The 23,869-nt window shown below is 37.9% G+C and overlaps 1 protein-coding gene and 1 long non-coding RNA gene across 10 annotated transcripts; one reads left to right on the top strand and one right to left on the bottom strand.

The window, feature by feature from the left end:
- Positions 1–52: 52 nt before the first annotated feature.
- On the top strand, positions 53–23,014 carry tsga10 (testis specific, 10). 9 transcript variants are annotated; one of them, XM_087236389.1, is made up of 19 exons: positions 53–102; positions 1,769–1,865; positions 1,962–2,057; positions 2,424–2,579; positions 5,989–6,171; positions 6,399–6,476; positions 8,088–8,239; positions 8,934–9,049; positions 10,285–10,439; positions 12,716–12,771; positions 12,871–12,891; positions 14,268–14,436; positions 14,516–14,626; positions 15,318–15,503; positions 15,963–16,130; positions 17,401–17,603; positions 17,683–17,787; positions 22,607–22,789; positions 22,866–23,014. In XM_087236389.1, exons 3-19 carry the CDS (start codon positions 1,977–1,979, stop codon positions 22,894–22,896), a joined length of 2,154 nt encoding a protein of 717 aa, XP_087092515.1. In that variant the 5' UTR covers positions 53–102; positions 1,769–1,865; positions 1,962–1,976; the 3' UTR covers positions 22,897–23,014. The 9 variants fall into 9 exon arrangements, with proteins under 9 accessions (XP_087092515.1, XP_087092516.1, XP_087092519.1 ...); XM_087236390.1 differs by having other exon boundaries at positions 22,881–23,014; XM_087236393.1 differs by having other exon boundaries at positions 8,088–8,187.
- Positions 18,959–22,027, bottom strand: LOC137495820 (uncharacterized). Its single transcript, XR_015476973.1, has 6 exons — positions 21,740–22,027; positions 21,308–21,420; positions 20,212–20,344; positions 19,953–20,038; positions 19,600–19,642; positions 18,959–19,502 (listed from the first exon to the last, which is right to left on the bottom strand). It is a non-coding gene; the product is annotated as an uncharacterized LOC137495820 (long non-coding RNA).
- Positions 23,015–23,869: the final 855 nt, after the last annotated feature.

Here is a 23,869-nt window from a genome sequence, read left to right on the forward strand (position 1 = left end):
GTCTTGTGATTGGTCAGCGTGGATGTTTATCCCTCAGGGTAAAGAGCTTGTTGAGATTTACTTTAACACGCTTGCTTTCGTTTACCAGACCCACTAGAAGAGGTAACAGCATCGAATTTACACAAAAATACTTTGTTTTCTGCGTTGTATAATTCATTTGCAGCTTTTATCTCACAGGCTTATGTTAAATGTAACTTTTTTCGTGTTAATGACTTTTCGAGCTTAGTATTGCATTGAAGCAAGCCACATTTAGGGCAGGCTGTGCCTTGTAACTGACGTTATTATCAATATTCTCTAAAATAGCAAAATACTTCATAAGTTTGACCTCATATTCTTGTTAATAACTGATTTTTATTGTTATATCGTGCAACCGTAGTATTTGAGTTGCCATGACAACCTCTGTCGCCTTTTGAAGTTTATTTAATTAATTTTGCTTGTATTGAAAATATTTTATTGCAAGTTTTCTAGAAACTTATGTTAACATTTTAAATATGCACCAATTTGCCTAATTTTTTACACAAAATGTCTGAATATTGGAGAAAGTGATATAGGTTATTTGACATCAGCATCAGATTGTTTACTTAAGGTATTATATTGTATATAATCAGGCATATTATTTATGATTTTTTAATCTCAAATTTACAGTATAAACGAGTCTTCATAGTCCATAGGATAAAATAATATGTTAGCTATAATAAAGGATAGGCAGTATCCCTGATACGTCTATTTCAGATACGTATTTCAAATACAAAATAGTATTTTGAAATTTGAAAAAGGTCGCTGGTTCGAGCCTCAGCTGGGTCAGTTGGCATTTCTCTGTGGAGTTTGCATGTTCTCCCTGTGTTGGATGGACCTTCACAAGTCCAAAGACATGTAAATTGGGTATGCTAAAATTGACCGTAGTGTTATGTGTGTGAATGAGTGTGTATGGATGTTTCCCCAGTGATGAGTTGCAGCTGGAAGGGCATCCGCTGTGTAAAACATATGATGGATAAATTGGCGGTTCATTTCGCTGTGGCGACCGCAGATTGGTGAAGGGACTATGCCGAAAAGAAAATGAATGAATGAATATTTTGTAATTTGTATTTGATAGAGATATAAGACGCAATGAAGAGATCAACTATATTCTAACTTATTATCTACATTGCATGGTTTTTACATAAAGAGATCATCTTTAAGACAGGACAAAATTTATGCTAAAATGAAAGAGAAAGTTTGTTTAATGGTGAAGGGATTGATCAAATATGCCCGTTGATGGAAGGTTTGTGAAGAAATGTCATGCTCCCTTGTAAAAGTATTTTTTATTTTCAAAATACAAAGATACAGTATTTTATTTTGATACATTTGTTGCTGCTGTATTTTGTTGTTTATTTTGATACTTGTAAAACTGAGGTATTTTATTTTAAAATACATTTCAATGTATTTTTGCCTATCCCTGGCTATAATAATATACAGGAAGATATATATTAAAAGTGTATGCCAATTCTTTCACTGTACATAGTGTAAATCTACAGCTAAAGTTTTCTATATTTACATAGCTAAGCATTTTTAATATCTTGTAGTTTGTTCAAATTTTCTATAGTTATATTTTCTATAGCTAAAGCCTGTCTGTATTTAATTTTTTCTTTTATTTCAGAATTTATTTCTTGTTTATAATCTAGTTCATGGGCAGTTGTATAAGCATTTCACTGCATGTGCATGACTGTATGTGAAAAATAAAATATGAATTTGAAAATTTCAAGTTGTAGTAACATTTTTGATCCAACAGGGGGCAGCAGAAACCGTCAAAACTGGGTCAGAGAGCCTGTGGTGATAACCCTGGTAGCTGTTGCTTTATGCTATAAACGCTAGGTTAATCTTTTAAAGTAGGTGTCTCATATGTATCTGTAATTTTCTTTACATCTGTATGTATGGATGTATTTTTATTCATTCCATGTCTGTTTCACAATATTCTGATTTAGGAGGAACTGTAAGAGATGTTGAGGCCTCGTCGCTCCACCAGCCCTGTCAAAGGGGCATCGACTCACCGCAGTCCTGTCAGACACTCACCTGTTAAAGTACTATGAACAGAAATTTTTAAAACTTAATTTGCAAAAAAATAAATATTTGTTTTCTTGATATATTTTTCTGAATTGTGGAGTGATTAAAATATTTCCACCAATATGTTAAAATAAAAAAAATTAAAAAAAAATAAACATGAATTCTGACTTGACTTCAGATTTGTGTTCCAGAAATGTATGTATTTAAACATTTTAAACACTTGTAATACAAAAAAGATGTTTGCAATTCTGAATGTAATATATCAACTAGGGAAATAGGACGTTAGCTATTCGTTTTTATAATCCTATTCTCCTGCAGTGCCTTGTCTTAATACTAACTCCTTTATTCTTTTAATGCTGAGTCGACTTTCTGTTTTATTTAAGGGCGGCTCATTTGATTCAGAGCTGATGAGGGTGTTACGAGAAAGAGATGAGCTGCAGAACATGCTGGACAAACATGAGCGGCATCTCTCAGAGACCCAGGCCAATGTTAAAGTGCTCACAGCTGAACGTGACAAGACCCGAATGCACTACCAGCAGGTAGATTAACTATTATTATTATTGTAAAAATTATTATTATTAATCAAATTAAATTAAATGTATGTGTAAATTTAGGATTTGAAACACACACAAACATTATAAAACAGAGCAAAAAGTTCACATACTTGACACTGACACTGAGGTACTGAATATGAATTGAAATAGTATCAGATGTCCAGTTCGATTTTGATTTGCAAATATTAAATCTGATTTGATTCTCTAAAAGGAATGAAAGAATGTTTATTTAATGTTTTATACTATTTTGGTATCACTTTATTTTGATCCATTGGTTACATTTGGTTATATTGCATCTACATGGCAACTAATTCTCATTAGATTATAAGTAGACTATTAGGTTGGGGTTCGGTTTAGGGTTAGGGTTATTGTAAGTTGATATGTACTTGCAAAGTTATATATAGTCAGTTAAACGTCAGTATTAACAGATTTTAGCAGACAGTCAAATGAGAAGTAATTGGCATGTAGTTGCAATGCAACTTTTAGTCATGCACAAATTGCAAATAGGGACCATCAAAATAAAGTCTTACTGAATATGAACTTAATATTTTATACTATTATGTACTACAATCACAATTAAATCTATAAAACTATATATTTCACATATATTTATTACATATCAGGGTTTAACACTAAGGATTTTTCCTACTGGCCCGTTTGGACCAGTGGCTCAGATTTTTACTTGCCCTGTCAAAATTTTTACGGGCCACACCAAAACAACAACAAAAAAAAAAGGTAATTGCTTTTTCTTAGCCACATATATTAAAAATGTGTCACAAAATATTGTCTGTTAATCTAGAATTTAAATATTTTAAAAATGTTAAAATATTTAGCAGTAAAATATAGTGTGGAAAATGTGCAGGTATTTTATTGCAAAACAAAAGGTGGCTGACTTAAAAGTGACGGCAAATCGTAAGTAAAACATCACTTCATTTTTTTCATCATGTTGTACCCATCTAAATGTTTCCACAACGTTAAAAGCTGACGTTTTCTTTTAGCTTCATAATTTGATATTGTGATTATGTTGCTGTCTATTAAAATTTAGTGACGAGGCAGCACTGCACCAATCGGGCCAGTAACGATTCCATCTACTGTCCCGAGGACCTCTTACGCTGGCCCTGGGCCATCGGGCAGTCCTTATTGATGAGCCCTGCATATTAAATTGCATTTCTGTCAATTAATTATAGTAATACCACCCCCTCTATATTTTGTCTACAAAGAGTTGCAAAAAATGCCAAAACATTCATTCATTTTCTTTTCGGCTTAGTCCCTTTATTAATCTGGGGTTGCTACAGCAGAACGAACCACCAACTTATCCAGCATATGTTTTACGCAGCGGATGCCCTTTCATCCTACGGTCAATGTTAGCATACCCAAAAATGCTAAAACATAATAAAAAAAGAATCATTCTTCTTCGGTTTCTGTGTTTAAGTTCAGTGTTTTCACTTTTATGGCAAATAATTGGTTCCCTTACTGTGAAATAACTGAAAATAAAAATAGGAGGCTGAGAAAAAGGCTCTTATTAGATAACAATTTCTTGAAAGTCTCATTTTGTTTAGTTTGGCTGGAATAAAATTAAATTTTTATTAAAAACTATTTTAGAGTTAAAGTAATTAACCTAGTTATGCACTTTACACTAGTATCTTGGAAAATAAGTCATGTCATCATGACAAAGACTAATGAAACCATGTATTCATTCATTTTCCTTCAGCTTAATCCTTTTATAGCACCATTTTTTACGCCACCATTTTTGGTCTGAAAGGTTCCTTAACCATTTACTTGCAAAATATCACATCTATAATTGCAAATTCTCCAATAATAAAGGTATTTTTATGGTATCCATAAAATAATTGCAACAATATTTTGAAACACTCTCTGGTTCAGGTAACACTAGCCTTGGAAAACATGATCTTGTCATCCCCTATTTAAAAATCCCCTGTTACATCAGTACCTCATTTTGAATTGCTTACACTCTTTGTATCTTATTTGTATTTTGTGCTTTATTTTAGATACACTCAATGGCCACTTTATAAGGTACACCTTACTAGTACTCGGTTGGACCCCCTTTAAATCCTTTGTGGTATAGATTCAACAAGGTATTGGAAATATTCCTCAGAGATTTTGGTCCATATTGACATGATAGCATTATACAGTTGCTGCAGATTGAATTTCCCATTCTATCACCCAAAGGTGCTCTGTTGCATTGAGTTCTGGTGACTGTGGAGACCGTTTGAATACAGTAAACTCATTGTCATGTTCAAGAAACCAGTCTGAGATGATTCACGCTTTATGACATGGTGCGTTATCCTGCTGGAAGTAGCCATCAGAAGATGGGTACACTGTGGTCATAAAGGGATGGACATGGTCAGCAACAATTCTCAGGTGGGGTGTGGAGTTGACACAATATTCTATTGGTACCTCTGGGCACAAAGTGTGCCAAGAAAATATCCACCACACCATTACACCACCACCAGCCTGAACTATTGATACAAGGCAGGATGGATCCATGCTTTCATGTTGTTGATGCCAAATTCTGACCCTACCATTCAATAACACTGCAGATATAGAGACTCATCAGACCAGGCAACATTTTCCCAATCTTCGATTGACCAATTTTGGTCAGCCTGTGTGAATTGTAGCCTCAGTTTTCTGTTCTTAGCTTAGAGGAGTGGCACCCGGTGTGGTCTTCTGCTGCTGTAGCCCATCCGCCTCAAGGTTGGATGTGTTGTGCATTCAGAGATGCTCTTCTGCAAACCTAGGTTGTAAAGAGCGTTTTTTATTGAGTTACTGATGCCTTCCTATCAGCTGGAACCAGTCTGGCCATTCTCCTCTGACGTCTGACATCAACAAGGCATTTGCTCTCACAGAACTGCCGCTCACCAGATATTTTCTTTTTTCAGACCATTCTCTGTAAAATGTAGGGATGGTTGTGCGTGAAAATCCCAGTAGATCAGCAGTTTCTGAAATACTTAGACCAGCCCGTCTGGCACCAACAACCATGGCACATTCAAAGTCACTTAAATCACCTTTCTTCCCCATTCTGATGCTCGGTTTGAGCTGCAGCAGATCTGCTTGACCATGTCTACATGCCTAAATGCATTAAGCTGCTGCCATGTGATTGGCTGATAAGAAATTTGCCCTAACAAGCGGTTGGAAAGGTGTACCTGATAAAGTGGCCGGTGCGTGTACGTTTCTTGTTTAGCTTATTGTATTTTATTATTATTTTTTTTTTTTAATATTGTGCCTTTTTTAATTTTCTTTACTGCTTTTTCACTCTGGCTTCCCCTATGTCCCTTCTATATTTCAGAATGTTTCACTTTAAAGTAATTATTACTGTCCATACATTATATTGTTCAATAAAAGAAAGAAGTGCCTTAATTAACCCCCCCTGCAGGCTCAAGAAGAGATAGCAGCCCTCCGCCGGGAGGTGATGAAGTCAAAAGCAGCGCGTGGGGCCAAAAGTTGCAGCGTGACCGCTCAGAGCATCCTAAAACGGGTCGAGACCGAACGGGACGAGGCCATCTCAGACCTCAACCGCATGACCACAGAGAGAGACAGTCTGAGAGAGAGACTCAAGGTGCCACACACACACTACACATGTCATATTCACATGCATTCGTGTTCTCCAGCCCCACGGAAATGTTATTTAGGAGCACTAAAGGAAAAAATCACTTACACACTAGAGTGCAGTAATAAATTGAGTCATCTCTCCGGGGAGCGCAGCGATAATGCTAGGAGAGAGCTGTGCTTTTTTTAGCCCCGCTGAGTGTGTCTGTGTTCTCTTTGAACGGCACGTCGCCTCAGATCTCTCAGGAGACATCCATCAGCGAGAGAGCTCACCTGGAGCAGACGCTGGAGGACCTGCAGGCCGCTGTGCTCACGGTAAGAGCTCTGCATTTACCCGTGACGAAAGCTGGAGATGAATCTTAATACACACGCTAGTTCAGAGGAAAGCAGGATAAAGTAAAATCACATCTCAATTTTCGACAATAAGATTCATTGGAGAACAAATAGGAGTAGTTCATTCAGTCATTCATTTTACTTCGGCTTAGCCCCTTTATCCACCAAGGGTCGCCACAGCGGAATGAACCGCCAACTTATACAGCATATGTTTTACACAGTAGATGCCCTTCCTGCTGCAACCCAGTACTGAGAAACACTAATACACTCTCACCTTCACACTCATACACAACGGCCAATTTAGTTTCTTCAATTCATCTATAACGCATCTCTTTGGACTGTGGGGGAAACCGGAGCACCTGGAGGAAACCAACGCGAACACAAGGAGAACATGCAAACTCCACTCAGAAATGCCCAGCTGGGAATCAAACCAACGACTTTCTTACCTTGAAGCAACAGTGCTAACCACTGAGCTACTGTGTCACCCGGGGATAGTTCACTTACACACAAAAAAATGGAAATCATTTAGTTACATTTACTTTTTTTCTGTTGAACACAACACTGAACAGGGTTCATATATGGTCATGGGTAACCTGGAAAAGTCTGGAATTTTGACAGGCCTGGAAAAGTTTTGGAAAAACAGAAAGACCCATCCCACATAGCAAAATTTATCTGGCCCAGCTCTGGCCCACACAATCACGTTTTGCTTGGCCCACATGCCGCAGTGATTACGGTACATGACTGGACCTAATCTGGCTTCCAGACAAGGGCCAAACACGGACCATATCTGGGCCAAGTCTTAGCCAAGTTAATAACTCATAACTGGGCCTGAACTGGGCCAGATAGGTTGGTGTGTCACGATGGCAATGAAATTGATAAACCAATGGAGTGATGCGCTTTAGGCACACTATGGGCACGCTTTTTCTCAAAGTGACCTGATTGGTAGAATTTTTTTTCTTTACTCAAAAATAATTTTAGTGTATTTTAAATGTGGGTCAAGACTGGCCAAACTTACATGGCCCACTTATCAAATTTTTAAATCTGGGCCAAATACTACGTTTTTCATCTGGCCCAAATTTTGTGTGCCGCCTTAAAGACGGTGCCACCTCTGCCAAACCTGGGCCATGTTTGGCCCACATGCTGTATGCCAGTGCCGGATGAATGCCGGCTGTGCCAGCTTTATGCCAAATCTGGGCCAGAATTCTTTGCTACTAGGGATTCCACATAGCAAAATATCTCTGGCCCTGTCTAATTTTTAGATTTGTTGTGCTATGGAGAATCATGCAGTTATTTTTTAAAAACTTTAGCACAAGCACATATTTCAGAAATATAATATAAATAGAATTGTATTGACTTAGGGAAAAAATAATTTAATGTTCATATAAACTTTTTTTTAAATGTTATACTTTCAAAAAGTAGCCAAAATGAACCAAAACAAACAAAACGATTACAGAAATAACTTTTATAACTCAATGGGAATGTTAGCAAATCGTTCTTGAAACATTGTTGTTAGCAGTATTGTACTGTACCATTCCATGCTATAAACTGTAGTTATTGTTAAGCTCTGTTGTTATTGATTTGTGTGTTTTCAAGCTGGAGCAGGAGCGAGGGGAACAGAAATGCAGACATGCTCAGATGAGGGAGAACATGATGGGGCTGGAGGAGGAAGTACACAATCTTAGCCGGAAACTCAGTGCCAGTGAAGAAGAACTGATTCGCTGTAGAAATGAGTGCTGCAGCCTAAGGTACATACTATATATACAGTTGAAATCAGAATTATTAGCCTCCCTTTGAACTTTTTTTCTTTTTCAAATATTTCCCAAACGATGTTTAGCAGAGCAAGGAAATTTACATAGTATGTCTGATAATATTTTTTCTTCTGAAGAAAGTCTTATTTGTTTTATTTCTGCTAGAATAAAAGCAGTTTTTAATTTTTTAAGAAACATTTTAAGGTCAATATTATTAGCCTTTTCAAGCTAGTTTTTTCAATAGTCTACAGAACAAATCATTATTATACAATAACTTGCCTAATTACCCTAACCTGCCTAGTTAACCTAATTAACCTAGTTAAGCCTTTAAGTGTCACTTTAAGCTGTAAAGAAGTTCTTGAAAAATATCTAGTAAAATATTATGCACTGTCATCATGGCAAAGATAAAATAAATCAGTTATTAGAAATGAGTTATTAAAACTATTATGTTTAGAAATGTACTAAAAAAAATCTGCTCTTCGTTAAACAGAAATTGGGGAAAAAAATAAACTGGGGGACTAATAATTCTGACTTCAGCTTTATATATATATATATATATATATATATATATATATATATATATATATATATATATATATATATATATATTCTGTATGTATCCATATTTCAATATTTAAAGTAGTATAATTAGTAAACTGTGTGTGTGTGTGTGTGTGTGTGTGTGTATCAGACTGTCAAATAATCAGATGGAAAGTTCTCTGAGTGAGAATCAGAGGAGACTGACCAACAGGATTGGAGAACTGCAAAACGCTCAGGAGAGAAATAAAACGCTGGATGAGATGAATGGTGAGAATTGAATTTAAAATAATTGAACTGCCACTAAACAGATGTGTCCATTTACCTGTAGAGTAGCAGAGGTGAAAGTTTGATAAAGTTGTGGAAAGAATAATTAAGTATAATACTGTTCATATCTTTTTTTCTGATAAAAGTTCAGTTTTAGTTTTGTTTTGTTTCACACTTTTATTCAGCAAAAACACATTAAAATGATCAAAACTGACAGTAAAGATATTTATAGTGTTACCAAATTCATGAGTTCACCCGCTCACTCAACTGCGTCAACATGGTAAATGATTTTGGCATTGCTGTCCTGAAGCTGTGGCCTGAGCTATCAAACCCCTAAGAGAGCTCGGACCTCCCTACCTTGAAGGATGCTCGAGGCTTGACTCAAACTCCAACTCCCCCTTTTTTTTCTTTTTTTTTTTTGAAAAAACAGAAGAGGAGAAACAAAAGTCAACTGAAACAGTGCAAGGACCGCTGCTTATATACACGTGATTAATGACTGACCAACCTTTAATTTCATTAAATGAATTTTATTTGTACTTTGTGTTCAGAATGATTCCTAAAAATAAAAATAAAAAATGCAGAAAAATTGTTTTCAACATAGATAATACTAACAAATATTTCAAAGCAGCATTTATAAAAAATAATTTTAAATAATTATATCCTATCGGTGTTGGCACGGTTGGTCCGGTTTCCCCCACAGCCCAAAGAGATGCACTATACTGTAGAACTGTACTAAATTGGCAGTAGTGCATGTGTGTAAATGTGAGCGTAAATGAGTGTTTCCCAGTACTGGGTTGCAGCTGGAAGGGCATCCGCTGTGTTAAACATATGCTGGATGATTTAGCGGCTCATTCCGCTGTGGTGACCCCTGATCAATGCAGGAACTAAGCTGAAGGAAAATTAATGAATGAATATTTATGTCTCACTGAAGACTAATGATGCTGAAAAATCTGTACAATACACTATATTCAACCAGAAACAAATTGTTTTAAATTTTAATAACATTTCTCTTTTTATAATGAATTATTTATTTTATTGTATTTTTTATATCTTAAAAAAATGTATCATTTTAATCAAAATATTGCAACTTGGTTGAAAATAAGATTTTTCTTTGTGAGGAAAAAACCTCAAAACATTTAATGGGTCGTGTATTATTTTGAATGAATGTTTTGATAGTATAATGAACTAAAGATGTTTGTGTGTCACTGAATCTCTTTTCTACTTGTTGTGTGTTTGAGACTCTCTCGTGCGGCAGGTAACTGTTTTGCGAGAGGAACTGAACACACAGCGGGCCACAATCTCACAGCTGGACCAGCAAAGAAACACACTGCAGGAACAAATGGAGAAGAAGAGCGATCTGATCAACACAGCCAATCACCAGCTGGATGAGAACGTAAAAACCTGCTTACACCTGTTTATTTATTAAGAAATATCATGGAATTTTGAGTGAAACAGTGGCTTAGTGGTTAGCACTTTTGCCTCACAGCAAGAAGGTTGCTGGTTCAAGTTCTGGCTGGGACAGTTGGCACATTCTGAGTATGCATGTTCTCCTCGTGTTGGTGTAGGTTTCCTCCGGGTGCACCGTTTCCTCCACAGTCCAAAGGCATGCGCTGTAGGTAAATTGAAGAAACTAAATTGGTTGCAGTGTATGAGTGTGAATGAGTGTGTATGGGTATTTCCCAGTACTGGGTTACAGCTGGAAGAGCATCTGCTGTGTAAAACATATGCAGGTTAAGTTGGCGGTTCATTTCACTGTGGCGACCATTGATGAATAAAGGGACTAAGCTGAAGGAAAATGAATGAATGAATGAATCATGAAATTTTAAAAGCTTCATTCCAGACATTGATGAATTCAATGTTTTTTTTGTCCATGTCAACAAATATCAGGGATTTTTGTTTGTCATTTAAAAATGTACCTTAAAAATCTATAAATTTTACCTTCAATTTATAAACATTTATGATTATTGTGGCCAAATATGGCAAATTTAATGACACATTTTCATGAAATTGCACCATTTTTTGTTGTGAATTCATATAGAAATTTACACATCGTACTTCTTCATTACTTTTTTGACCTCAAGAACGATTGGTGTCTAAAAATGATATAAAGAAAAGCTGAGAGAAACAAAGTATGAACCGTGTAACCATATAAAACCTACTGTGAACCATATACAATGACTCTTAAGGCCTCTAAATGATGAACAGAATTTTTTTATTTAAATCTCTTCAACAACAGCAGTAGAAAAATCACGAAAAGGATCACAAAGCATTTTTTGAGATGTTGACAGACATACCTATGTGCCATGTTGCTAAAAACACTATTAGGACACATATATTTCAGACAGTGAACATTGGTTGTGTTTGTGTTGTTTAAAGCAAATTCATTCTTCAGGTTATAGATGAATTGGATGAACTAAATTGACCGTAGTGTATGTGTGTGAATGCAAGAGTGTATGGGTGTTTCCCAGTACTCGGTAGCAGCTAAAAGGGCATCCGCTGCGTAAAACATATAATGGAATAGTTGGCAATTCATTACGCTGTAGAGATACCTGATAAATAAAGTGACTAGTTGGCACCAAACTTTACCCTGGTGGTAAAGTGTGCTGACATACAGTATAGCACCAAGTTGCTCACGGCGACCCGAGTTCGATTCCCGGCTCAATACCCATTGCCGACCCTTCCCCTCTCTCTGCTTCCCATGATTTCTTGTCAATTCTCTACACCAGGGGTGTCCAAACTCGGTCCTGGAGGGCCGGTGTCCTGGAGAGTTCAGCTCCAACTCTAATCAAACACACCTGAACCAGCTAATCAAGCTCTTACTAGATATACTAGAAACTTCCAAGCAAGTTGGAGCTAAACTCAACTGGATACCGGCCCTCCAGGACTGAGTTTGGACACCCCTGCTCTACACTGTTCTATCCATTAAAGGTTAAAAAACCCTAAAAAAACAGTTATAAATAAAGTAACTACGCTTTTTTATTGTTTCTAACACCTGTAAGCGCAAACCCAAATTCAAATATACATTGAAAGTGGCTCCATGATGCATGAAAATGACATACAACAAAAATACCCAGCTTGTGAGAGAATGCAAAAGCATTGAAATACACCAGGGGTCACCAATCTCGATCCTGTAGGGCCGGTGTCCCTGCAGGGTTTATCTCCAACCTACCTCAACAACACACCTGCCTGCTTGTTTCAAGAATGCCTAGTAAGACTGTGATTGGCTTGTTCAGGTGTGTTTGATTAGGGTTGGAGCTAAAATCTGCAGGACACCGGCCCTCCAGGAACAGGTTTGTTGACCCCTGAAATAGACTATAGATTAATAGACTTCCGGATAGCACTTTTGCAAGCCCTGCAAAAGAGAATCACACACTGCTGTGCCATGTCTGACAACCCATGGATTTGCCCATCGGATTTATACACAAGTATAATAATATTTCACATAAACAATGCAGATTGTGTGGAAAGAATTTGACCAGTGTCCCTGCTGGCCAAAGGATATGTGCACCAAATAAAAAATTGCAAGCTTCCCTAAATTTAGCATAATTTTGCACATAATTCAGTGATCACAGAATCATGGAAATTCATATTTTAATCATTGAAAGTCAGGAAGTGGGAACCCTGTATTTAGGTTGATACATTTATTGATATGATTATTTTTTTCTCCAGGAAAAAACCATAAGGAGTTTGAAGCTGAGAGCTGAGGATCTTGAGACAACTCTAATGTGAGTCCTATGATCATGTTGACAGCTTAACAAACCCTTATGCATAGTGACGGTTACCAATGATGTAACTTACTGTATGATTTTCTTCTCAATATGCAGCGTGTTATGCTCACCATCCAGGTATAAACTCACTCCTATCGTTGGTGTATATCACAGTAAGATGTCATAGTTGTTCTCGACTGCAGCTTTCATTTGTAGAAAATTATTACACAGCCCTCTTTTATTGTTGTAATATTGTTGTAACGTTTATTAATATTATTATCGATGTTACTTTTAGTTGTTTTATGGTTTAATGTTTAAATTAAAAAGGGTTTTAATGTTTTATTTCAGCTTATGTTTATATCTTTAATCAATAAAACAATCTTTATCTTATACATTTTGGTTGTGGTGCACAATAAATAATGTAATCGAATTATATTGTGTAGTTTCCCCAGTATGTAGTGTCCTCAGTGTATATACTACCATTAATTTGTAGATTTACCTGGGTGTGTGTGTGTGATTTTAATGTGAAGGGATGCTAACAAGGAAGTTAGGATTCAAATGCAGGGTTTATTGACTAGAGAATGGTCAGGGAAGCAACGGCAACACAGATGTATACAGGAATTTTAAAATCATGGTCATTACACAGGCGAATGGTCAGTACATGCAGGCAGCAGGCAACGTAAACAAACAAGGCAAGGGTCAAAACACGGCAAAGCAAGACAGTATAACAAGACTCAGCACTGATGTGTATGTGTGCGCAGTATGAACAGTCCTTGCACTCAGTTCATGAGCAGCTTCCAGCTGTGAGTGTGTGTGATCTACCGAATGAGGAACAGGTGTGTGTGAGTGGTGCATGACTAGAACTTGTAGTTCATATACAGGTATTTATCGGCAGATTTGTCGTCCTTTACCAGGAATCTGCCGGGATTAGATCACTGGTGATTTTGAAGTGGTCTATGCTAGAGTACGTCAGTCAGATTAATCCACCTGAAAAATGTGTCATTTCTTTCTAATGATTTATGATTGTGATATACTAAGAGTGGGCGATATGGACTATCACAATAAATGAATCAATATCGACCATCATCACGATAAATTTAACAAACAACAAATGACATTAACATCATACTGAACATTTTTCAGCAGCACATTGGCTCAGTGGTTAACACTGACGCCTCAAAGCAAGAAGGTTGCTGGTTCGAGTCCCGGCTGGGCCAGTGGGCATATCTGTGTGGAGTTTGCATGTTCTTCCCGTGTTTACATGGGTTTCCTCTGGCTGCTCTGGTTTCCCCCTAAATCCAAAGACATGCGCTAGGTGAATTAAAGAAGTTAAATTGGCCGTAGTGCATATGTGTAAATGCGAGAATGTATGGGTGTTTCCCAGTACTGGGTTACAGCTGGAAGGGCATACACTGTGTAAAACACATGCTGGATAAGTTGGCGGTTCATTCCCATTTGGTAACCCTTGATCAATGAAGGAAGTGAGTAATAACAGTGTGACGTCATGTCTGCAGAGCTTTAAGAGACACCATATCAGGCAAAGAAAGAGAGCTGGATGTCTTGAAAAGGAAGTTGTCAGACTCTGAGAAAGAGATGGACACGCTGATGAAAGTCAAAGATGAAGCGTCACAAGAAAACGGTCAGCTGAGAGACGATCTTGACAGAGCACATCAGGAAAATCAGGTGCTCTACACCAAACAATTGTACGCAACGGCATTCTATTAAATAAGATACCAAGACCTGAAGTTTACTTTCATTTCAGACTCTAAAGTTCAAGCTGGATGAAGCGAATCTGGAAATAGAGGACTTGCAGAAAAAAGTACAAGATCACATCGCAGACATCTCACGTACTGAAGATCTGCTGTCTGCCAAGGTGATGAGTCTCTTAAAGGAACAGATCACCCAAAAATGTCAATTTATGGGTAATAAAAAATCATGGTAATAAAAAAAAATTCTATAAAAGACAATAGTTACAGGTTTCCAACATTTTTCAAAATATTTTCTCTTGTGTTCTAAAGAAAAAAAAACTTTGTGAAGTGCTTTAAATTGTGCATTTGTTACTCAACGTTTGACATAATCTCAACTAAAAGATGAAAAAGGGGCGGGACATAGAGTAGCTCCTCCTGTTTAAAAACAAGACAGCCAATGGTGTTTCAATTTATCACAGCCCTATCAGTGAGAGTGGTTGAGATCAAACACATCAAATGAAAAGCAAAGTGACTTGAAGGGGCGGAGCATGTCAGATACTAGAAAGCATTTGATTGGTCAAGATTTGATGAAAAATTCAAGTATGAGATGATGTCAAATACATTGTTGAACCATTAAGGCGGAAGTGACAAACTGCAAGCTTTGGATGTTTAGGTCTTCTAAACACGAAGTTTGTCACTGTTTTGGAGCCCACTAACTAATAGATATCCATAAATCTAACAGACTGTCGCTAACATCTAAAAAAAACTTTGTTTTAATTTCATGGGACTTTTAAATTGGTTTGGAACAAGGATAAAATTTGGGAAAAAATGTTTGTTATCATGATCAAAATAGCAATCTTGTTTGCTGTCCTCCAGGAGCGTGAGTGTAGAGAACTGCAAGAGTCTCGAAGGAAAGAGTCTATTCTGGTGGAAAGCTGGGAGGACCAGGCCAGACGCGCTGAAACCACAGTCATCGAACTCCGTCTTGAGCTTCACAATGCTAATTCGGAGATACTTCGACTCAAAGAAAGAGCAGACAGTCTGGAGAACAGACTCCAACAGGTCAGCTGGTTAAAGTGATGTCGCTGGTTTGAGTCCTCTCTGAGCCATTTCTGTGCGGAGTTTGCATGTTCTCCTCATGTTCACGTGGGTTTCCTCCAGGTGCCCCGGTTTCCCCCTCAGTCCAAAGACATGCGATGTAGGTGAACAGAAGAAACTAAATTGGCCGTAGTGTATGAGTGTGTGTAAATGAGTGAGTGTGTATGGGTGTTTCCCAGTTCTGGAAGGGCATCTGCTGCATAAAACATATGCTGGATCAGTTGGTGGTTCATTCCGCTGTGGTGACTCCTGAAATAGAGACTAAAGCTGAAGAAAACCAATGAATGATAAATGCTTTAGGCCAAACAATCACAATAAGGCTAAAGTCTGTCAAGCACAACCCATGTTGCCAGCGCTCCTCAGTCTAGTGCTGTTAAGTTAAGACAGTCTGTCATTAAGTGTGTTTTGTCGATGTTTGTCCAGGCACTGAGTGCGGAGAGAAGCTGCACTAGTCAGCTGTCTCAGTTAAACCGAAAGATGATTCACATGGAGGAGGATCTGTGTCAGGCGCGGGCTGAGCACACGCAGGCACAGGCCGACCTGGAAAAAACACGAGAGCTCTGTGTCAAACTGGATGCCAGCAAAGACGCTGTGAGTGTTCAGGCGGGATTAAATGAGTCTGCCAGGAAAATGCTCTTTTTTAATATTACCTGCTTGTCAATTCAACAACTGCAACACGAGCAGAACTGGAAAACACATTATTCACTTTCAACACATCCACTGCTATTAGACTTTAGCTGAGTGCTATATATATTTAATAAGACCTTGCTTTTACCTACAATTTAAAATTTTCCCTTTAGATATGATGGCCCGTGTGATGGCCAACATTCTAATTCATGCTAGAAACATGCTATCAACATGCAAATTCTCAGTAACAACAAGCTGATTTCTATGAACAATCTCCTTGCATATTAGAACATGCTAGCCACTTGCAAATTATTGCTAGCAACATCATAATTCATGTTAAACATGCTAACTACATGTTAATGTGTTATAAAACATGCTAGAAACATGTCAATTCTCAGTAACAGCAGGCTGATTTATATTGCCAATATTGTAACACACTAAAGCATTCTAAGAACATGCTAATTCTTGTTAGCAACATCCTAATTAATGTTAAAACATGCTAATTCATGTTAGAAATTATGTTAAAAACATGCCATGCAGCATGCAAATTATCAGTAACAGCAAGCTCATTTCTATCAACAATGTTCTTGCATATTAGAACACGCTAGCAACTTGCAAATTAATGGTATCAACATGCTAATTCATGTTAAAACTTGCTAACTACATGTTAATTTGTTATAAAACATAACCTAATTCATGTTAAAAACTTGTTTAATGACATTCTAATTTGTTATAAAACATGCTAGAAACATGCTATCAATATGTCAATTCTCTGTAACAGCAAGCTGATTCATATTGCCAATATTGTAACACACTAGAGCATTCTAACAACATGCTAATTCTTGTAGCAAAGTCCTAATTAATGTTAAAAGGATGCCAATTCATGTCATAAAACATGTTAGGAACATGCTAGCAAGATGCAAATTCTCAGTAACAGCAAGCTGATTCCTATGAACAATGTTCTTACATACTAGAACATGCTAGCAACTTTCAAATGATTGCTAGCAACATCCTAATTAATGGTTAAAACATGCTTACTACGAGTTAATTCATTCTAGAAACATGTTAATTAATTAAAATTAAAATGCTAATTCAAGCAGTGTTGTCAAACCAACACCAAAGTTTGACAACAAACATTTTACAAACCTAATTTAAAGTTTATTGTCTTAAAGATTTTTCATACACTAAACTGAAATGCAAACATTTCCTCACTTTTGTGAATGTGCTTGTGCAGGTGCAGCGTGAGCTGGAATCCTGCTGCTCTGAGATCGAGCTGTTACAGAAGCAGCTGACCAGTGAACGTCTGTCTGTACAGACTCTGGAGAGCCTGCTGGTGTCCACAAGAGAAAAAGAGCTACAGAGGCAACTCACCTCTCAGGAAAGACAGACTGAAATAGAAATCCTTAAGGACAAACTTAGCATGGCTGACAGTAAAGCGTGAGTTTAGTACACACACTTATGCTTTTTCCCTTGTTTTATTTCATCCTTTCAACTACTGTTTTTTTAACGTCTTTAGGAATTCTCAGAGCAGAGAAATGGCTCAGCTGAAGACACGATCATGCCAGCTGGAGGCAGATCTGGAGATGACCAAGAGACATCTGTCTACTGAACGCTTCGAAAGGTGAGACACATAAAGAGATAAAGTTTGTGTGAAATCAAAATGTACGATGTATTACTTTGCTAGATCACATTATTATTCTTTAGGTGAATAATTAATCCGCACAAGTTAATCGACTGGAAAAAAAGATAGTTTTGTCGTGGAAAAAAGTGAAGAGCAGAGGGGGTGTTATCGCTGCCGAAAGTGGAGAGGGTTGAAGAGCCGCGAAAGACAGTGAAGAGCGGGTGCCTGTGAGGAGGGGGATCGGTAAAATGAGGTGCCGGATCCGGATCCGGCTTGCTCCGGCACAAATTAAGCTCTGCTCACAATACTTTTTTAAAACTAATGCCTAAGTGCCACGTCATGCATTTTTAGAAGCAAAGACGTGTCCGGTGTGAATGAGCCTCTACTGATTGTCCTTACTACAGGAGAATGATGCGTACAAAGAAAGCCCCGCCCACCCTTTCCAATCCGCTTGTTAAGTGTGACGTCATGCGAAGCGGCTTCCTGGTCCAAGCGCAGTATTCAACTGAATAGGGAGACTCATGAAATGGTAATAATAAACGTTTACAAAACGATTAAATACTTTCGTAAATCACGATCGCAGTATATATGTCCATGCCTAATATCCGATGGCCAGAAAGTGGTTAATTTTTTTAGAAATTGTTAAATTTTTGGTATTTGTTATGCAGCAAGCCCAGAGATTGTTGTGTACACTGTGACTTTATATAAAATCAACTTTAATGTGTGATAGGAAAAAAACGTGATCATAAACGAATGATTTCTCCACTCAAATGAATGGCGGCTTGGACCCGGAAACAATATTACATACGTCACAAACATGTCACCACTTAACAAGTGGATATTTGCTGCATCCGAAACTGCATACTTCCATACTATATAGTACGCTAAAATCAGTATGCGAGCCAAGTACACAGCAAAATATGGGGACCCAAAACAACTCTATGGGTGTTAATTTCAACACTTTGAAAGTGTCTCATGGGGTCCACTCAAAACAAAGTTAAATCAACACTTTCAAAAGGGTTGGCACATTGACACCGAAGTAAGGGTTAATTTTAACTCTGGGCAGAGTTAAAAAATGTAACTATATTTAACACCGCCTGGTGTAATATATTGTTATTTTATTCAACTCTCTTGAGTGTAAATATGGTAAAAAGGTCAAATAGACTGTAAATTACAAAATAAAAAAACATTTTATTTGAAAACATTCACCACTTCAACAATTCATTCAGTTTTTAAAATGCAACAATGTCAAATATACTTTAAATGTTTTATTAGTACAGACAGTATCAACAAAATATGTATGACCAGTGCTCAAAAAGGCTGTTTCAGTCCTTTGGTCCAAACTTGATGTGTTATCAGAGCAATTTGAAAGTTCAATATATCGTCACTCATAGTTTACTTCTGAACTCATAGTTTTCTTCTGAAATTACATTTTAAACAACTTGGCTTGTAAATCTTTCACTTCTGGTGTTTCCTTGGTCCTCCATATTAAACACAGCAGTTTAAATGAAGGTATAAATGCTGTAAACTTGTGTAAAAACAAACTGGAGCTATGAAATTTCATCAAGCATGTCCTGTGAATGAAGTGCTTCCCAGCCACAGGATGACCTTTTTATCCATGACGATGTAGCAGCTGCTGATCGCTCGTCTGGTGGTTCCTGATGCACGGATATAGGGTGATGCTCATCTAAGAACTCTTCAAGACTCCAGCATGACTAAGAAAAATGTTTGAAAACAAATTGCAATCAAATTCTATGATATATTTAAAAGAACATTTAAAGTAAATAAAACATTCAAGAAATCTAAACTCACCTTTTGAAAATCTTCATGATGATCCACAACTTGACTCTCCCAGCTGGTTGAGGTGACAGGATATGGAAAAGTAGAAAAAACACATACATCACTGTTGGATCTCCAAAAACAATTAGGTTAACCACTATGACTAGAACTGGAAAAACAGGCAGCTGTCTGTCCAGAATCCTGAATTTAACACAACACTTGGAGCAAAATTTAGAGGAGCTTAAAATCTTTTATATAATTTAGTGATGCTGACTTCCCCAAAATATTGGCCACAGTGTAAAAAATATTCATAAACTTCATAAACAACAGTTTTCTGTAAGCGTGTGCGTGCGTGCGTGCGTGTGTGTGCGTGCGTGTTTCTTTACCAGATTCAACTTGTTAGGCCCTTTCAGGTCCAGTATTGAGGCCACCTTTACTGGAGTCTAGCAGATGTTTCAGGTCCAAATATAACCTAAAATATTAGGATAAGCAGAAGAGGAAAAGTGCAAAGTAAAGAGCAAAACATTATTTAAGTAACAGTTTACCCACAATACAAAACTTATCACCTTCATGTCATTCATTATTCTTTAATGCTCTAATACCCTCTCAGCTTGTGAAACAAATACAGAACTTTATCAAACATACCTTCATTATTATTATTATTACCACATATGACCAAGAAGGTGTGCTTGGTCATTTCACCAACTCTGGAAATACACCATCCGTCTCTAATCAGCCACCGTCACAGGGTCTTGTGTTATTGTATAGAGAACTGTGGCTGTTAAAAAAACAACAAAAAATAGTATCTAACACATATGCATAACCTTCAGATGAAAAAGAGAGATGAACATCACAAAGTATGTCTCACACTTTTTCAGATATCTTTTGATTCAGATGTTGATTATTGATAATAAATCTACAAATCAAACCTGTATCATCATTAGGCTGCTCAAATATGAATCAGTTGATTAATTTTACAGACAGGTGGCTGTTTACAACGCACTAAATTGTCTTTAATAAAACGGAAATGTTGTGTACAGTACATGCTAAGTTTAGCCTATAGTTTTAAGCACAATATCATGCGGGAGAAAAAGCTTGACTAAGATGTTCCTGACTACAGAAATAGCCTAACTTACTAACGTCAGACATCCCGAGTTGGGAAAAGTAATTTTCGGGGGATACAGAGTTGATTTGCGGGAGGTAGCGGGAGAAATGAGTACCTAAAGAACAATGGGATAAGTTGCGCGCGACGTACCCAAAGAGCGGCGGGGGTGTCTTGCGCGCGACGTACCTGAAGAGCTGGGAGGGATGCGGTGGAGAGGGGTGTGCAAAGTGTTTAATGACCGGGCGGGAGACGCGCGATTTCCGGGAGATTATCATTCATTTGCGGGCATCTACTTGGACATCTGGGAGTCTCTGTGCATTTGCGGGATAACGTTAATGTTAGTCCCACAACTTCCGGGAGACTTCTGTAACCTTAAAAGTCTGAGAAAGTGCAAACGCGGTCATTTAAAGACATTAATGTTAACATTCCGACTTTAATGGTTGTCAACGCTTAATATAATTTAAGCGTACGTTATCACGCGAGTCTATGAACTAACGGTATATGGACGGCCACGAATGAACCAGTTTAAAAGGGCCGCGGTGTTTAATACAACCAAATTAACGTACACGAATAACAAACAATCATGTGTTTTAGTCAGGAAGCCTTTTACAAGTAAGCATATGTTCATTTACTCACCAGATATGTTTTAGAAACTCTCCAGAGCTTATGGAAACCGTCCTGTGTTGCCGTTAGCATCCGGGCAGAGTAGGCTAAGGTTAGGCTGCTCCGGGGATTCCCTCGCTAGTTTGCTTCAAATTAAAGGAGAAGTGTCGATTTTATTTTACAGATGGGTAACAACGCACAAAATGGCATTAAGCGTGACAGAAATGTGTTGAACATGTACATTTGATGTTTTTATGCACTATGTATGCGTGAGCATATATAAAACATTCTTGAAAAGAAGTGAATAGTAATGCAGTTAAGCTAGATACACAAACGACCATGAGTGAACCGCAGAAGATTAAAATTGTCACTCCATTCTAAAGTTATTAACTTAACAATATGTTTACAACTGTATTTCCTTAGAGAAAGTCAGTAAAATACCAACATTTAGGTAGTTTGACTCACCAGTTGCTGTTCTAAACCTCAGATGGAAAATGGCGTCTGGAAAATTCTTCAGTGACTGGGGCTGCATGAATTCCCGGATGTTGGAAATAACACCACCAAGTGTAGAAAAGATAACTCCTTGATTTCGCACTGAATAAAATAAATTCTAACTCTTATTATATTCATTTATCAAAATCTAACTCTTTAACGTCAACACTTTACTCTGAAATGCTTCAACACCGAGAATTTAACTCAGATGAATTTGCTGTGTAGTATGTCCGAATTCATAGAATTCGAAAATCAAAATGCGAGAAGTACCCGGATGACTTACTACTTCCGGCGAGATTCTAGAGTGCACATCCCATCCATGCTGCGCTATCCCATGATGCCCCGCGAGCGAATTCATGAATGGGAGTAAAGCGGCGCAATTGACGCAGGTAGGTCACATGACCATGACAAAATGGCGGATGTAGTACGTCCGAATTCCATTCATACTTTTTACATTCATACTGTACAGAACGCACTTTTCTAACGGCCGAGTAGTACGTTTAAATTCTAATGCAGTACCTACTGAGTAGTAGGCGGTTTCGGACGCAGCCATTGAGTTTTAGTTAAAAGTACTGCAGTGGTGCTCAACCCTGTTCCTGGAGGTCGACCTTCCTGCAAAGTTCAACTCCAACCCTGATCAAACACACCTGAACCAATTCATTAGGACCTGAACAGCACTTGATAATTACAGGCAGGTGTGTTTAATATGGGTTGCAACTGAAATCTGCAGGAAGGTCGATCTCCAGGAACAGGGTTGGTCAAGCCTGAAGTACAGCAATAATCTGAGATTAAACTTCCATTTCAGGCAGGCTTTGTAAAACTAAATTCTATGTTTATTAGGGAGCGAGCAGTTCAGGAGCTGCGCAGACAGGGTCTCTCTGCCATTTCTCCTGTCCTCACCTCCACAATGCGCTCCTCGTCTTCATCCCATCGTCGCTCTCTGAGTCCTCACAGATCCTGGTCTCCTGAACACTCTCACCTCAGCACCCCTGACCCACTGCTGCTGTCTCACTATCCAGACAGGTGCGATTAAATCAGAAGGCATTCTGCTCATTACATTTGATTTCTTATGTTTATTAAACTGTTTATGCTCTAACAGGAATCTAACTTTTAGGGACCTTCACGACTGAGACACCAAACTTCTATCAGTCTTGGATTTACTCTGAAGACAATCAATAGACTCTGATCTCATATGATTTACTGTGGCAATGTGGGCGTGCATTTCAATAAACAGCTTTTTTACTGTGATTTTACTGTTTTTTTTAATTGTTTTATACTGAGGGATAATTCACCCAAAAATTCATCATTGACTTACCCTAAACGTAATGACTTTCTTGCATCTGTTGAACACAAAGGAGATATTTTGAAAAATGGTGGTAGCTGGCAGCCAAATTGAGTTCCATAGTAATTTATCCCCTACTATGGACGTCAATGGGTGCCATCAACCAGCATTAGTTAAAATAACTAAAGCAACTCATAAAGGTTTAAAACCACATAAGAATGAGTAGGCCCCATTTAGACTAATACGTTTTAGTTTTGAAAGAGTGTTTTAGAACAAAAACAATCCACGTCTACACTGGTGTTTCACCTAGTGTTTCTAAACCCTGCTAAAAAATCCAGCTTAAACCAGCCTAGGATGGTTGGCTGGTTTTAGCTGGTCGAGCTGGAAAGCGACCAGCTAAAACCATCTAAAACCAGCTGGACCATCCTGGCTTAAGCTGTAGCTGGTTTTGGCTGGGCTCTCAGCCTGGCTAGGCTGGTCAAGCTGGTTTTAGCTGGTCATTTCCCTGCCTGTCCAACTAAAACCAGGCTGGAAATGGCTGGAAACCAGCCTGGAAGTGGCCAAAACCCCTCTAAAACCAGGCTGGTCGACCAGCTAAAACCAGCCAACCATCCTAGGCTGGTTTAAGCTGGATTTTTCAGCACGGAACAACTCTCCGTACACACTATACTGCTGAAAACGCACATCAGATGACCACACACACACACTCTGGCATGCAGTGCACCAATGAGAGCTGTGCACATCGGACTGCTCATCAAAGATTTACCGCTGGATCTAATCTCACTATATTTGTTAAACGTGATATTTAATTAATCTTGACT

Source organism: Danio rerio, chromosome 1 (genome assembly GCF_052040795.2).
Source record: "Danio rerio strain M-AB ecotype USA chromosome 1, GRCz13ab, whole genome shotgun sequence".
In the NCBI taxonomy this organism is placed as follows: Eukaryota; Metazoa; Chordata; class Actinopteri; order Cypriniformes; family Danionidae; genus Danio; species Danio rerio.

Excerpts from the sequence above, each read along its gene's own strand:
- tsga10 (XM_087236389.1), top strand. The coding sequence starts at position 1,977 with ATGTTGAGGCCTCGTCGCTCCACCAGCCCTGTCAAAGGGGCATCGACT. Across the intron at positions 16,131-17,400 it reads TGGATGCCAGCAAAGACGCT|GTGCAGCGTGAGCTGGAATC; the intron begins GTGAGTGTTCAG and ends GTGCTTGTGCAG. Across the intron at positions 22,790-22,865 it reads CTGTCTCACTATCCAGACAG|GAATCTAACTTTTAGGGACC; the intron begins GTGCGATTAAAT and ends ATGCTCTAACAG.